We start from the raw sequence: 16,006 nt of genomic DNA, 5'->3' as shown, positions 1-16,006 counted from the left end.
CATTTGCTTGAATCTGTCGTTCGTTTTTGTACTTTTGACTTGAACTTGGGGTGCATACAAATCTTTGGGTTGTGACCCTTCAACTATTTTGACCCTTATTTTGGGGAGACATTCATATTCATAGGAAAGGGTTTCTGAAAAAGCTTGTGTTCTTCATATGTGGTTTGTTTAGATGTTTTGGCATGAGCTGGAAGAAGATATAGCAGAAAGAGAAAGACGAATATGGTAAGTGTTCAATCTATACCAATTGTTTTGTGGAGATTTTCTTAGCCTATTTTTTCTATCCGTGCCATTCGGGTTTGCTCTTTAGACCTCTAAGAAATAGACCGCATTTGATGTATCTTAGAATTCAAAGAGCTGATTCATGTTTCATGCATAAATGATAGGTTGGTAATTTGTCCCATTTAATTTCATTGGAACAAATTTACTTTAGGGTTCGTAATTTGTCTCATTTAATTTAATTGGGAACAAAGTGAATATCCTGACTAATCACTTATGTGATAGTGATTAGTAAAATTAATGTGTAGGAGTAGATTGCAAGTATGCCTCTAAATTTTAGAGTAGGTTTTACTTGTGTAGTTACGGTCAAAAGTATCCGTTAACCTTTAATCAAAATGATGTTAGACAAAAATATGATGTAATGATCGGTTAGACGATGGGGAAGTACTATGAGTTTCCTTTAGATGTATATGTTGTAAAATAAAAAATAAAAAAAATCCATTTTCTCTCGTTTTTGTTCTCATTTTTCCTGTAAATAATCTTTCGAACCCACAATTTTCATCATTCCAACTCATACATCTTATTTCTCTATCTCAATACATACTTTGCCTAGCCCGCACTAATTTGGAGAATACGAAGAACAAAGAAATAAAGAAAAGAGAAGAAGGGGTTCCAAGTTAAACGAATTATATGATGACTAATACGTGCTATGTAGCGTATCTACATGTTATTTCTTGTATTATATGATATGATTTAAAATGAATTGTTTTTACGAAGTTTCGCATACAGTAATTATGACATACATGTAATAGCAATCTTATGGTGATTCTAAAAGGTTTATTAAATTAATAAAGTTACTTATTTACTAAAATTACTAATTAAGTCAGCTAAAAGTGTAATTAATTAAAAACAATAAAATATTCTATTGTTATATAAGTTAACTTATAAGTTGTTTTTTTATTTATTAATAATTTATTATAATTACATAAGATTTATAATATTATCTCATTTAAAAAAAATTATTTTACCATACATAATATTTGATTTTTGAATTATAATATGTATAGTTAAATATTTAGTTTAATTATTTATAATTAAAAGTTCACATAAATTTATTATTATCATCGTTAAATAAACTCATGAAATTAAAATTATTTTAATAATTTGAAATAATAATCCGACGTGTCCAAGAATCCCACATGGCATCAATCCCTGGAGATTCGGATACTATCCGTCTAGCTCATTGACACGTGTCAAAAACCCATTGCAGCGGAGAAAATCGCAAGCAACCGGAATCTAAGCTATTGATCCAAAATTATGAGAAGCAGAAAGAAGCGATTAAATGAGAATCGAGAGAGACAGAGAAGGCTGAAGCAAGTGATTAATTCATCGTCGCTATCTCATACAATGGCAGCCATTGGGACTTGCTGTTCAACGCTTCCTGCAAGAAGGTGAACTTTTCTTCCTCTTCTGAACCCTTTAATCCAACATTGTTCCAACTTAGATTTGCCCTTTTCTTCGTTATAATCTCCATTCGATTTGGCCTCTTGAAAACCAGATTTGAGACAGTCTGTGAGACATCATTTTCATTTGTTCTTACCATTCTGATTTCCAGGGTTTCTCTGTTTGTATGACTTTGGTTGTTTTATTGGAAGAAAATGGAAGTCCACTGCCCATTTGTTCAAGCATTTACTGTTTTAGTTACATAATAAGATTAGGATGAGGGCTATGTCTAGTTCGTCTGAGTGCTTTTGTCAGCACTTTGACTATCAAAAAGTTTTGAATGATGAGTTGAAGTACTACTAACTTTCAAACTTTGTGTCTTGGTTCCAAATTGAATCCCTTATGATCTATGATAGGTCGATCCAAAAAGGATGACATGAGTCGTAAAATAGATGAATTCTCGAAACTATTTCCTAGTTTGAATAAGAGACAAGATTGAGAAATTTTAGTCGTCGGCCGCTGAACGATAAGAATAAGTAGGAGTTGTCCTATCTACCTCGAAAGATTCTCGAAAACTTTCATATGTTATCAAAATCAAGTCCCAGCCATCTTGATTTATTTAACTAATGACGATCAGATAGATACAAGTTTGGAATTTCAGAGATAAGCTTGTAACCTTTAGGACTGGGAAAGAGATCCATGTCATAATTCTTATTTTATACAGATTCATTGAACCCACGGCTCTGTTGATGGATGGGATAATGAGATACTAAAGCAATTGAAGTGATACTCCAACTATTTTTATTCCTAATCTCTCTTTATCAAATGTTTGGATTTATTTTACCGGCCTTGAGAATTGAGTTTGATGGTTGCTAACATTCTATGTTCCTAAAAAGTGTTTGTGTTTTGTTGTCTTGTAATTCTCCAGATATTTGGGATTTAAGGAAATCTCCCTACATTCTTGTGACCCAAGTCGGTTGGAGAGGAAACAAAACATTCCTTATAAGGGTGTGGAAACCTCTTCCTAGTAGACGCGTTTTTAAACCATGAGGCTGACGACGATATGTAACGGGCCAAAACGAACAATATCTGCTACCGATGGGCTTGGGCTGTTACAAATGGTATTGGAGCCAGACACTAGGCGGTGTGCCAGCGAGGACGCTGGGTCCCCACCTAAGGGGGGTGGATTATGAAACCCCACATCGATTGGAGAGGAAAATGGAACATTCCTTATAAGAGTGTGGAAACCTCTCCCTAGTAGACGCATTTTAAAATCATGAGGTTGATGGCGATGCGTAACGGGCCAAAGTGGACAATATTTGCTAGCGGTGGGCTTGGTCTATTACAAATGGTATCAAAGCCAGATCCCAAGCGGCGTGCCAACGAGGACACTAGGTCCCCAAGGGGAGTGGATTGTAAGACCTCACATCGGTTGGAGAGGGAAATAAAACATTCCTTATAAGAGTGTGAAAACCTCTCCCTAGTAGACGCGTTTTAAAACCGTGAGGCTGATGGCGATACGTAACGGGCCAAAGCGGACAATATCTACTAGCGGTGGACTTGTGCTGTTATACAATTGTGATGATATATTCTAACCCTCGGCTGTTTTGAATGCTAAGGTGATTCTTTTATGTCAAATGAAAACAATTTACACTCTTTTTTGTTCATATGAAATAAAGGGATTAAGTCTATGTTTCCTCCAGCAACCTAAGGACGTCCTGGCTTTCCATAAGGACTGTTCCTCATAGAAGAACCTATCCAGGGAAACAAGTTCTTCAGAGAAAATTTGGAATTAGAGCTGAAATAAATTTTGTCAATGTTGAAGAAGCAAAAAAACTAACTGCAGATGATGGATATGTAATCGTTGATGTTCGGGACAAATCACAGTTCGATCGAGCTCACATTAAATCGTGTTACCATGTCCCGCTTTTCATTCAAAATGAAGACAATGATCTTGGTAAAACCTTCTGCTTCCCTACATATTTTGTTATTAGATGTGTTTACTTTGAATGTATGAGATTTGAATTCTGTGCTGTGCAGGAACTATTATCAAAAGAACAGTGCACAACAATTTTTCTGGTCTCTTCTTTGGATTGCCATTTACAAAGCCCAACCCTGAGTTTGTGCAGTCTGTTAAAGCCCAGTTTTCACCTCAAACCAAGCTATTGCTAGTTTGTCAGGAAGGATTAAGGTAAGTTTTTTTTGTTACTATAATGTTGAGTTATGGTATGGTTAATGTGGAATGAGAGTGATTTTGTTAAGATTCATATGTAGATCGTTCAAATCAACACTAAATTACTTTTTAGAACAATCGATCCATTAAAGATTTCTCGAACATCAAGGTATGGTTTAGCATAATAAGTACCCGGGTTATTTATAGATATCTTGTGAGATCCCACATAGGTTGGGGAAGAGAATGAAACATTCTTTATAAGAGTATGGAAACCTCTCGCTAGGAGACGCGTTTTAAAACCTTGAGGGGAATCTCGGAAGGGAAAGCCGAAAGAGGACAATATCTGCTAGCGATGGGCTTGGGCCATTACAAATGGTATCAGAGCCAGACCCCGGACGATGTGTCAGCGAGGAGGCTGAGCCCGGAAGGGGGTGGACACAAGGTGGTGTGCTAGCAAGGGCACTGGCCCCAAAGGGGGTGGATTGGGGGGTACCACATCGATTGGAGAAGGGAACGAGTGCCAGCGAGGACGCTGGGCCCTAAAGAGGGTGGATTGTAAGATCCTACGTCGGTTAGGGAGGAGAACTAAACATATTTTATAAGGGTGTGGAAACCTCTCCCTAGCAAACGCGTTTTAAAACCTTGAGGGGAACCTCGTAAGGGAAAGCCTAAAGAGGACAATATCTGCTAGCGGTGGGCTTGGGCCATTATAAATGGTATCAAAGCCAGACACCGGACGATGGGTCAGCGAGGAGACTGAGTTCAGAAGGGAATGGACACGAGGCGATGTGCTAGCAAGGACGCTGGCCCCAAAGGGAGTGGATTGGGGGGTACCACATCGATTGGAGAAGGGAACGAGTGCCAGCGAGGACGCTGGGCCCTGAAGAGGGTGGATTGTAAGATCCCACATCGGTTAGGGAGGAGAACGAAACATTTTTTTTAAGGGTGTGGAAACCTCTCCCTAGCAGATGTGTTTTAAAACCTTGAGGGGAAGCCCGGAAGGAAAAGTCCAAAGAGGACAATATCTACTAGTGGTGGGCTTGGGCCGTTACATATCTTCTGGTGTCATGAGTTCAAATTTCTTTATTGTAAACATAATAAAATTAAAGTTTTCTTGTGGCTTTGGAGCGGCCGAAGAAGCGTTTGAATTGTCAAGAAGAAAGGAAAGAAAGAATAGGGTTAAAGTATTATTTTGACCGGGCTCGTTTCATTTTAATCTCTATACTTTTAAACGTCGTGAATAGATAGTGACGTGTTTGAGAATGACAATAGTTATAATGTGTTTGTTTTGATTGGTAAATAGGTCCGCTGCTGCTGCTGACAAGTTAGAGAAAGCTGGTTTTGAAAACATAGCTTGTATAACATCAGGACTCCAATCAGTAAAACCAGGTTAAATTTTTCATCTAATTTATCGTAATCGATTAGTTTTCATGTTCGTTAGTCGTATTATAGAACACCGAAAAAAACCGTTGGCTTATTAAATGATCTATTGAGTCATGAAAATGACTCGACAAAGAATTGTTTTATGTTAAACAATACGTGGAGTAAATCTCAATAAGACGTGTAGGCAGATCAACTCATCAAGTTTTCATAGAATTCATGTTTTTGGTTCTTTTGTACGCTACGATAGGCACATTTGAGTCGGTTGGTTCGGGTGAGTTACAAGATGCTGGCAAAGCTGGTTTGGTGCAAATCCAAGGCAAGATTTCAGCTGTGCTAGGAACTGTTCTTATCTGTAAGCTTTCTCAACTCTATACCATCCTCTATTTTTAAGTCTCTATGTTTTTTCGATTTAGCTAAGGTGTTCATATGGTCTGAGAACCGACTAACCTAGATTACTCAATCCAGACCATAAAGGTTAGGTTGGGTTAGATTTTCTTCCGATTTGGGTTGGGTTGGGTTGAATTTAAAAAAAAAAACAAAAAATTTGGATCAGTTTGCAGGTTGACAGATCTCGAAAATAGGATTACAACCCAATCTAACCCTACCCTACCTTTAAGATTATTACGAAGATTAAGAATATTTGACGTTTGTAACTGATGTTAGTAATGCGTCGTGACTTGTTAATGTAAGATGTATTATAAAACTGACAATCCAACCCACCTAGATGGGCAGGTTGAGTTGTGCGCGGTATTCGGGTTTCTCAAATCACCAAGCTAACAAACTTTAAATTTCGAGCTAGTCCAAAGAAATTCCCTAATGCACCCCGTGTACACCTCTAGATTTAGTCAACACAAAATTAAAACTTTAATAATCGATTAAGCACGTTTTTATTAGACACAAAATTGAAAGCTTAGGAACCGTTATGTGGTATGCATACTAACAGTTATTTGAATGAATTTGGTAGGTGCATATTTGTTCATAACCCTGTTTCCAGATCAGGCTGAGAAGCTGCTTCAAATGGTACCATCAAGTTAAACCATTGTCCAATCATAAACCCTTTAATTTTAATTTTTGTTTATTTATTATAATTAATTTCTCTTTTTAACACCATATTTTTCCATACCGTCCTCTCTTCTCTTCCCTATCTCGACTACTATATAAACGTGTCTCGACTATTTTATTAACGTAATGTCGGTTAGCTCTATTGGTCAGATATCGATGTCTCTGCCTACAAATCATAGATTTAAATTACCTCAAATTGTTACGTAATATTTTTTTTTTTAAATTGCCAAATTAAAATAATGAGATTTGAAGAACGTAAATCTATGAATTTAAAGGCTAAATTAATAAAAATACCTCTAAGTACTATGTTTTAAAATTATCGTTGAAATTTTAATAGTATTTAAAAAATATCTTTAAAATTTTAAATTTAATTAATATTTATTATTTTTTAAAAATTTTAAAAATACCCTTACTTTTAAAATTTGGTATTTTTTGAAATAGAAAAAAAAAGTGCCCTTGATATATATATATATATATATATATATATATATATATATATATTTTTTAATGAATATTACCCCGTTCGAAAATAAATAAATAGATATTTTATAATATTAAGAATTTGAATAAAGGACTCGAATCAACCAAATCCAAAAAATTTATAAATTTATAATTGGGTTAGGTTGAATTTAGTTATGAAATAAAACTGGTTTGGATTAATACAATTTTGGTCTTCGACTTCCTACAGCTCCAGCCACTCGCTGTAATAGCTTGTTTCTCGAGTGGCTCGCACCTTGAGTGGTGCGGCTGAGCTAAAGGGACTCAGCAGTTTGCCCATGTTTCTAGACACGCGTAAGGACATGATTAGTTTAGTTTCACTTATCTAAAAAATTTACGACTCGAACAATTAAATTAAGTCTAAAAGTGTGTGGCTCGCACCTTGGGTGGTGTGATTGAGCCAGAGTGGCTTAGCAGTCAGCCTATGTTTCCAAACACGCGTAAAGGTATGATTAATTTCACTAATTTAAAAAATTTACAACCCGAACAATTAAATTAAGTATAAAAGTGTGTGCCTTGCACCTCGGGTGGTGTGGCTGAGCCAGAGTGGCTCAGCAGTCGGCGTATGTTTCTAGACACGCGTAAAGGCATGATTAGTTTCACTAATCTAAAAGATTTACGACCCGAACAATTAAATTAGGTCTAAAAGTGTATGGCTCGCACCTCAAGTGGTGTGGCTGAGCCAGAGTGGCTCAACAGTCGGCGTATGTTTCCAGACACGCGTAAAGGCATGATTAGTTTCACTAATCTAAAAAATTCACGACCCAAACAATTAAATTAGGTCTAAAAGTGTGTGGCTCGCACCTCAAGTGATGCGCCTAAGCTAGAGTGGTTCAGCAGTCAACCTATGTTTCCAGACATGCGTAAAGGCATGATTAATTTCACTAATCTAAAAAATTTATGATCCAAACAATTAAATTAGGTCTAACAGTGTGTGGCTTGCACCTCAGATGGTGCGGCTGAGCCAAAGTGGCTCAATAGTCGGCGTATGTTTTTAGATACGCGTAAAGACATGATTAGTTTCACTAATCTAAAAAATTTACAACCCAAACAATTAAATTAGGTTTAAAAGTGTGTGGCTCACACCTCGGGTGGTGTGACTGAGCCAGAGTGGCTCAGTAGTCGGCCTACGTTTCCAAACACGCGTAAAGGCATGATTAATTTCACTGATCTAAAAAATTTACGACCCGAACAATTAAATTAGGTCTAAAAGTGTGTGGCTGAGCCAGAGTGGCTCAGCAGTCGGCCTATGTTTCCAAACACGCGTAAAGGCATGATTAGTATCACTAATCTAAAAAATTTAGAACCCGAACAATTAAATTAGGTCTAAAAGTGTTATAAGTCGACCCTCCCTTAATTTCAACCCAATTTATAAAACCTTACTCGTTGGTTTCCGTTCATCTTTTCTCATATTTTCCTTGTCTGTTCGAAAGCTGTCGCTTCCCTCCCTCGTTTTGAGCAACAGAGTTTATCTCCAAAAGAAACAAAAGAAAAAATAAGTAAAAAGCCAAAGAGAAATTAAAGCGAGAGAGAGAGAAGAAAATTATAATGGCGGTCCCGCAGCGGTGGTGAAAGCAATTGCACAATTCCAACGATTCATCGATAATCAATCATTAATCGTTTTAACTTTTTGTTCGAATTCCAAAGCCGATGAGGTATGGGCTAATCCCAGTTCTGGTCCCCGTTGGATTGAGGTTAGTTTTCTTTTCTTTTAATCCCTTTCTTCAATTCCATTTCTGGATTTGTTTTTAACGTTCGTATTGATTTTGCCACTTTTGAGTCACCCCCGGAATTTATCATTTGAATTGATCGTCTGTTTCTGCAATTTGACTCGGAATTCTCAACTAGGGATATGGATTTTTTTTGTTTTTTTTGTAAGATTTTCTTCTGTTATTGTTCTTGGTTTTTGTGGGGTTCTGTTTTTCTTTCTGGAGACTTGTGAATGAGGTCTTGTTTTGTTCCGTTCCTTAGGTTTCGTGCAAATGTTGTTTCGTTGTTGAATATTGATTTTCTAATCAGAAATGGTTTATCAATTTGTAATTTGTATAAGAGGAAGAACAGGGTTTTGGATTCGTGCTGCGATTTCAGTCCATTTTTTAGGGCTTTCGGTGGATGAAGTTTGATTTAATCACATGGTTTTTGAAATTTGACTGAAATAGGGTTGTTCTGATGGATTCAAATGAGCCTATGATTTCATTAAGTGATTTATCTCCACAATTTTAAAGCATTTGATATGAACTGAAACTTTTTTGTAAGACGATGTTAGCGTTCATGCTTTGTTACTTTTCCTTTTCTATTTCTCTTCCAAAACAAAATAATCGAGTTAAGTTAGTGTAGGATGTTTCGTTTTGTGTTCATGATTAGACACTATAATGGGCTCTGTATGCAACCTGTAGCTGACCTGTAGCTGGATTGAATCCATCGCGATGCAAATGCCCTCTTCCTTCCCCCAACCCAACTAAGGTGAAACACCTACTCCTAACAAAAGCGAAGCAAGCCGCGCTACTACCGCGCATCCGTTTTTTAGCTGGCTTCAAAGAAGGAAAAGCTGGCACTCCTGCCCCTAACCTAGGTTGAGACCTTTCGAGATTCTTATAGTCAAGCCTCAACGCCCTGCAATCTTTCTAAAGCGCTAACGCCGCTCTAATACGCCCTTATTAGATAGAGTCGATTTCCTCTTTTGTTAATGTACACTCTCTCAATTCTAAAAATTAAAGAGGGGAAAATGAGTGGAAAAGGTTGAAATCTTTTCTTAATAGAATTTTGAATTTAAGATTTCCCCTCCTTTGTCTTGGCTTATTCAGAAAATTAATGATTCTGGTGATGGTGGCAGTTTGGGGATAGAGGGACAGAAGAGGAAAATCTTGTTTACATTTATTTGGGTATGGAGAAAGCATAAAGAATAACTTAGGTCCCCAGAGATGATTTCCAAGTTGATATTCGACAAACCGTAGCATTGAGCGAGCACCGTGTTATTTGGGATTTCACTATTGCTTTGGGTTTGGAAGGAATCTAGATTGCTTTATATTTATTTCATCAAGGTTTTTCAAGTAAAGAGTTCATCAAACTAAATAAATTTTGAAGTTGATCTTTCAGTATTTTGAAGCTTCTTTGTCAATGAATGCCTGGATGTGCACGTGCCTTGGTACAATCCAACTTTAAGCTAGCCTTGTTAGGTTTAGGTTCGGTAGTACGAGTTTACATGCTTGGACTATTCAATGGAACGGTTTGTAAAATCTCGAGGTTTGTGTAATATGTGTTTGTTTAAGATTAATAATATACAAACTTCACATGTAGTAGAAAAGGTGGGTTTTAAACCTTGAGTTTGTGTAGTTTGTAGGATTAGCGAACTTATAGCTTGGAATACGAAACTCTAAGTACCAAACATACGCTCGAATTCTGTTAACTCAATGTTATATAAATCTAACCATGAGCTAGCGACCAATATCGGTTACTAAAGAATCTAGCAAATGGCCAGTAAGCATATATGTGTTGTTCCAGTTCAGATTATAAGAAAATGAGGGTGTTGCTAAGTCCTGTATGTTATTAAGCATTGTTGATCATGTTTAGTTTTCGTTATCACCCGACTTTCGTTCAAATTATACCAACAAATCTCCGAACAACATGAAACCTTTCGTCTAATATGTTCACTGACATGCCCTTTTCTTTTTTTTTTGTCTGGTTTAATAGGATTGAACTCATTGATGAGTGATGGCTGCCATATGGTGAAGCATTTCCAATAATAGCTTAAAGAACTCCATTAAAGTTTAAATGGCCATGGCTCCAGGAAGCAGTACCTGCAAAGAAGTAGTTGATTCTCATCCTTCAGTTTCAGGGCATGACATAGCAATGTCTAAATCAGAGAATAATTCTACATCTTCAAAAGTCCTACTTGGTTCGAGTGGGAAGCTTGGAGTTTATTCAACCAATGGCGTGCAAGAACTGCTCGAGTGCCCTGTCTGCACAAATCTGATGTACCCTCCAATTTACCAGGTATGTACTTCATATCCTGTTTTTTCTCTTGTACTTCTCATTATAATTTAAGCTATGCTCGGGAGTGTTCGGAGTGCTTTCAGCGTCGAAAAAAGTACTTTTTCTGTATGGCTTAATTGCTTAATTCTTGATTCGAAGGTTGATTTGGACTCTGTACTGTGGCGAATTCTCCATATTACTGGTTCTTTAGTTCTTTTCTTAATATTAAGGTTGTATTGAAGACTTAGAACATCTCTTTATTCTTGAATCTTTACGTCGTGGAGGTGTGATATATTTTTCCGCTTCTGCTTTGTTTCGGACTTTCTTGACTGGCTTTTGAACTTTAGTGCCCGAATGGCCACACGTTGTGCTCAAACTGCAAGATCAGAGTTAGCAACTGCTGCCCGACCTGTCGTCATGAACTCGGAAACATAAGGTGCTTGGCATTGGAGAAGGTAGCTGAGTCGCTGGAAATCCCCTGCAGATACCAGAATTTGGGTTGCCAAGATATTTTTCCTTACTACAGTAAGCTTAAGCATGAGCAACACTGTCGATTCCGTCCTTACAACTGCCCTTATGCTGGATCCGAGTGCTCGGTCACGGGCGACATCCCGTCTCTTGTTGCACATCTCAAAGATGATCACAAGGTTGACATGCACGACGGGTGTACCTTCAATCATCGCTATGTGAAATCAAATCCACACGAAGTTGAAAACGCTACATGGATGCTAACGGTAGGTGCTTGCTCTATATAGTTTTAGTATACTTTCTCACCATGCTTCACTTCACATAACTTAACTATGTAAGCCATATATACAAGTTTTCTTGAAAATCAAATGTATAGTTAAAAGTTCGTCCCGTGAGTATATATAAATATATATTTCGATAAACCGTGTAATCTGTACGATGATAATTGCTAGCTAAAGGTCTGAAAAACCGGGTTGTCTTCCATCTTTGAGCATTGGAATATCTTATAGCAGTTTGCAATGGCAGGTTTTCAACTGCTTTGGAAGACAGTTCTGCTTGCATTTCGAGGCGTTCCAGCTAGGAACAGCGCCTGTTTACATGGCGTTCTTACGATTCATGGGCGAAGATAACGAAGCAAAGAAGTTCAGCTACAGTTTGGAGGTGGGTCACAACGGGCGAAAACTGATATGGCAAGGAATTCCGAGAGGCATCCGTGACAGTCACCGAAAAGTTCGTGACAGTCAAGATGGTCTCATCATTCAAAGAAACCTGGCACTGTATTTTTCGGGGGGAGAAAGACGAGAGCTGAAACTGAGAATCACGGGTCGAATATGGAAAGAAGAATGAGAGCAGGAGCAAGGGCCTAAGCTAAGCTCTTGTGGTGTTCAGGTGAATGTATCATTGTACAGGTAAAACAAGTTCTCCAAGTGATGAAAAAGCTCTTAGGAGAAACTTCCAAGCTAATATAAAAAATGTAACCTACAAAATGAATCAAAAAAGCTTTTATGTATTTATAGTTCGAGATACGTTTCAATCTAGTGTCGTGTAGTTTGAGCTTAGCTTCAATTCCATCAACCGTGTTTAAATTATGAGGATTAAATTAAGTTAAGACGTGTGACATATGATTCGAAGCCATATTTAAAAGCCTAATCGACCAATTATCATGATAGCTTCCACTTGCATGTTTGAGAGTTCTGTAGTCTTAACATGTTTACGAGTTTTATAACATGACTAGGTTGATTTTGTTCCGGCTATGTACTCTAGAGTGTCTGTTATGGTGGGTTTATCTTATGAACCACTGTTTTACGTAATATGATATCATAACATAGTTGTAGGTTCCATTTGCTTTCTTGGGTTCTTTTCCAATAAGTTCCATTTCTATGTATGTAATTTTGAACATCGTACAGGATCATCGACTAGGTACCTTGTAGGAATGATTACGGGGTGCAACCTTTATTCGTGAACTAACAAAAAGAGGTTAGGATCTATTTAGTACATAAGTCTCAGTAGTCACCCATAGTGGGTTCGTTATTGAGTTAGTATCAGTTGCGCCCAGGAGCCAAGTAATTTACTATCTTTGCTCGAGAGGACGACTTATAGTTTATTTTAAAAATAAATTGTTAATAATTTATTAATTTTTTTAAAAAAATTAGAAATAATCTTTTTATTAATTAAAAAAAAAGAAAAAAAGTGAAAGTAATGCATTTTAGATTTAAAATAATCTCCGTGTGAAGAAAAACGGGAGAGCTGAAATCCGCGCCCACGAACAAAATCAAAAAGACCCATACATACACTCATTTGATTTGATCTTCGATTATTACACATGCCTTTCCCCTCTCTTCTTCTCTGAATCTCTCGTTTTCTCCCACACCCTCTCCATTTCTCCCTCTAAAATGGAAGAAGACGACCCCAGTAAGGTTCTTGATCTCATCAAGGATCTTGTTCTTCGTCTTCTTTCCCACAATCCCACCTCCAATTCCAGCCCTACCTCTTCCGATTTCCAAAAGTCCCTTCGCTATGCGATTCGCATTCTTACTAGCCGAATGACTCCCTCCATTGCTCCTGATGCTGCCGCCATTGCTGAGTCCATCAAGCGTCGGCTCGCCACTGAGGGTAAGTCTTCTCAGGCACTCACTTTTGCTGATCTTTACACTAAATTTGCGTCTAAAACTGGCCCTGGGAGTGTGAATAATAAGTGGGCTGTGCTTTATTTGCTCAAAATTGTGGCGGAGGATCGGAAATGTAGACAGACCCAGTTTGAATCTTCAGTGCTTTTGCCTAATTTAGTGGCGAGTGATCCTGTGTTGGGAAAGAAATCTAGTGGGGCGGAGAAGGAGTGGCAGAAGGGGGTTTTGCTGGTTGCGAAAGACCCTGAGAATCTCCGCGATGTTGCTTTTAAGGAGTTTGCTAATTTGTTAAAGGAGGAAAATGAAGTGTCTGAAGAGGTTTTGGTGAGGGATGTGTTGTATGCTTGTCAAGGAATTGATGGAAAGTATGTGAAATTTGACAACAATGCTGATGGGTATGTTTTATCCAATATCGTTAAGGCTCCCAGGGCAACTAGGACAATGGTTCGCAAGCTCTGTGAAATTGGGTGGCTGTTTAGGAAGGTTAAAGGTTATATCTCAGAGAATATGGAACGTTTTCCAGCAGAAGATGTTGGAACTGTTGGACATGCTTTTTGTGCTGCATTACAGGATGAGCTTTCAGAATACTATAAACTGTTGGCAGTTGTCGAAGCTCAGTCGATGAATCCGATACCTTTGGTTTCGGAGGCAGCAAGTTCAGGAAACTATCTGTCTCTAAGGAGATTGGCCGTCTGGTTCGCAGAGCCAATGGTGAAAATGAGGTTGATGGCTGTATTGGTGGACAAGTGTCGGGTCCTGAAGGGTGGGGCAATGGCTGGGGCCATTCATTTACATGCTCAGCATGGTGACCCCTTGGTGCTCGAATTCATGAGGCGTTTGTTGCGCCGTGTATGCTCTCCACTTTTTGAGATGGTAAGGAGCTGGGTATTAGAAGGGGAGCTGGAAGACATTTTTTCTGAGTTTTTTGTTGTTGGTCAACAAGTGAAAGCTGAATCTCTCTGGAGGGAAGGTTATAGGCTTCATTCTGGCATGCTTCCATCGTTTATTTCACAGTCTCTAGCCCAACGTATTTTGAGGACTGGGAAATCGATTAATTTCCTTCGTGTTTGTTGTGAGGACATGGGATGGGCTGATGCTGCAACAGAAGCAGCGGTAGCGGCTGGGACTACAACCAAAAGGGGAAGTCTTGGATATGGTGAAACCGACGCCCTTGAATCTTTGGTTGATGGAGCAGCAAAAAGAATAGACAAACACTTGTTGGATGTAATGCACAAGCGGTATAAGTTCAAAGACCACTGTCTAGCAATCAAGCGCTATTTACTATTAGGACAAGGAGATTTTGTCCAATATTTGATGGATATTGTTGGGCCTGAGCTTTCTGAACCTGCTACTTCTATTAGCTTGTTTAAGTTATCTGGTCTCCTCGAAACTGCAATTCGCTCCTCTAATGCTCAGTATGACGATCCCGACATCTTGGATAGATTAAAGGTTAAGATGATGCCTCATGGAACTGGAGATAGGGGTTGGGATGTCTTCTCTTTGGAATATGAGGCAAGAGTTCCACTAGATACTGTATTTACAGAGTCTGTCATGTCGAAGTATTTAAGGATCTTTAATTTCCTTTGGAAGCTTAGACGTGTTGAGCATGCACTTATAGGTACTTGGAAGACGATGAAACCAAACTGCATCACGTCCTGTTCATTGACTAAGCTGCACCATGGGGTTAAGCTGCAATTACTCTCAACATTGAGGCGATGTCAGGTCCTTTGGGTTGAGATGAATCATTTTGTCTCGAACTTGCAATACTACATAATGTTTGAAGTCTTGGAGGTATCGTGGTCGGATTTCTCAAACGAAATGGAAGCGGCAATGGATTTGGATGATTTACTTGCGGCTCATGAAAAGTATCTTCATTCCATATTTGAGAAATCTCTTCTTGGAGAACAATCTCAGCCACTTTGCAAGTCACTTTTTGTTTTGTTTGATCTAATATTGCGATTTCGAAGTAATGCGGACAGGTTGTACGAGGGAATACATGAATTACAATGCAGGTAATATTATATTTTGATTTATTTATCTTAATGCTTCTCTGTGTGCTATTCCTTTCTTCTTGGATTTAGTATGTCTCTTGTTGTTATGTAGAACAATAGAATCATCTTTACCCTCCAGAGGCAAGAGTACAAATATCCGTTCAACAGAAAAATCTTTAGAAACAGCATCATGGTTAGCTGATGGCAAGAAGGCTCTAACGCAACGTGCTCGTGAATTTCTTCGGAATGTTGAACAAGATCTAGCTGCATTAGCTAAAGAGTATTCTTCATTACTTGAGGGATTCATTTCTCAGCTGCCTTTGCAACAGCATGTTGATTTGAAGTTTCTCCTATTCCGCCTTGACTTCACTGAATTTTACAGCCAGTTACAGCCTCGTGTGTAGAGTGGATGTCAGATGTATATCATATGGCCTTTCAGGTTAGTCAAAATTCGGGGAGCTCCTAACAATTTTTTCATGGCAGCCACAGGGATCAACCATTGAAACTGTCTGGCATGTAATTTTAGGTATGCAGTTGTTCATTTGTTTATAGTTTTCTGCAGAGATTGTTGTTACATTTACGTGCCGATCTAAGCTTGTGTAAAATACTTTACAAGGGTTTGACCATCTTTATCATTTATGAATAGAAATGTTGTTTGCTTGTTACGTTTA

At 38.1% G+C, this 16,006-nt stretch overlaps 3 protein-coding genes across 7 annotated transcripts; all 3 read left to right on the top strand.

The window, feature by feature from the left end:
- Window positions 1-1,521: 1,521 nt before the first annotated feature.
- On the top strand, window positions 1,522-6,429 carry LOC111803428 (rhodanese-like domain-containing protein 9, chloroplastic). Of its 2 annotated transcripts, none has more exons than XM_023687826.1 (6): window positions 1,522-1,670; window positions 3,366-3,619; window positions 3,703-3,853; window positions 5,139-5,224; window positions 5,466-5,570; window positions 6,183-6,422. In XM_023687826.1, the coding sequence occupies exons 1-6, from the start codon at window positions 1,537-1,539 to the stop codon at window positions 6,251-6,253; spliced, it is 801 nt and encodes a 266-aa protein (XP_023543594.1). In that variant the 5' UTR covers window positions 1,522-1,536; the 3' UTR covers window positions 6,254-6,422. The 2 variants fall into 2 exon arrangements, with proteins under 2 accessions (XP_023543594.1, XP_023543595.1); XM_023687827.1 differs by lacking the exon at window positions 1,522-1,670 and adding an exon at window positions 3,153-3,281 and having other exon boundaries at window positions 6,183-6,429.
- A 1,767-nt stretch (window positions 6,430-8,196) lies between these two features.
- On the top strand, window positions 8,197-12,337 carry LOC111803422 (E3 ubiquitin-protein ligase SINAT2-like). Of its 4 annotated transcripts, none has more exons than XM_023687820.1 (4): window positions 8,197-8,472; window positions 10,469-10,771; window positions 11,098-11,484; window positions 11,731-11,985. In XM_023687820.1, exons 2-4 carry the CDS (start codon window positions 10,550-10,552, stop codon window positions 11,845-11,847), a joined length of 726 nt encoding a protein of 241 aa, XP_023543588.1. In that variant the 5' UTR covers window positions 8,197-8,472; window positions 10,469-10,549; the 3' UTR covers window positions 11,848-11,985. The 4 variants fall into 4 exon arrangements, with proteins under 4 accessions (XP_023543588.1, XP_023543585.1, XP_023543586.1 ...); XM_023687817.1 differs by having other exon boundaries at window positions 8,204-8,472; window positions 11,744-12,337; XM_023687818.1 differs by lacking the exon at window positions 8,197-8,472 and adding an exon at window positions 8,509-8,652 and having other exon boundaries at window positions 11,744-12,337.
- Window positions 12,338-13,110: 773 nt separating this feature from the next.
- LOC111803395 (gamma-tubulin complex component 3-like) lies at window positions 13,111-16,006 on the top strand. The gene is made up of 2 exons (XM_023687770.1): window positions 13,111-15,356; window positions 15,448-16,006. The coding sequence occupies exons 1-2, from the start codon at window positions 13,111-13,113 to the stop codon at window positions 15,737-15,739; spliced, it is 2,538 nt and encodes an 845-aa protein (XP_023543538.1). The 3' UTR covers window positions 15,740-16,006.

The sequence above is a fragment of the Cucurbita pepo genome, chromosome LG10 (genome assembly GCF_002806865.2).
Source record: "Cucurbita pepo subsp. pepo cultivar mu-cu-16 chromosome LG10, ASM280686v2, whole genome shotgun sequence".
Lineage (NCBI taxonomy): Eukaryota > Viridiplantae > Streptophyta > Magnoliopsida > Cucurbitales > Cucurbitaceae > Cucurbita > Cucurbita pepo.
The sequence above is the reverse complement of the archived record's forward strand: the minus strand, read 5'-3'. Positions and strand labels throughout refer to the sequence as shown.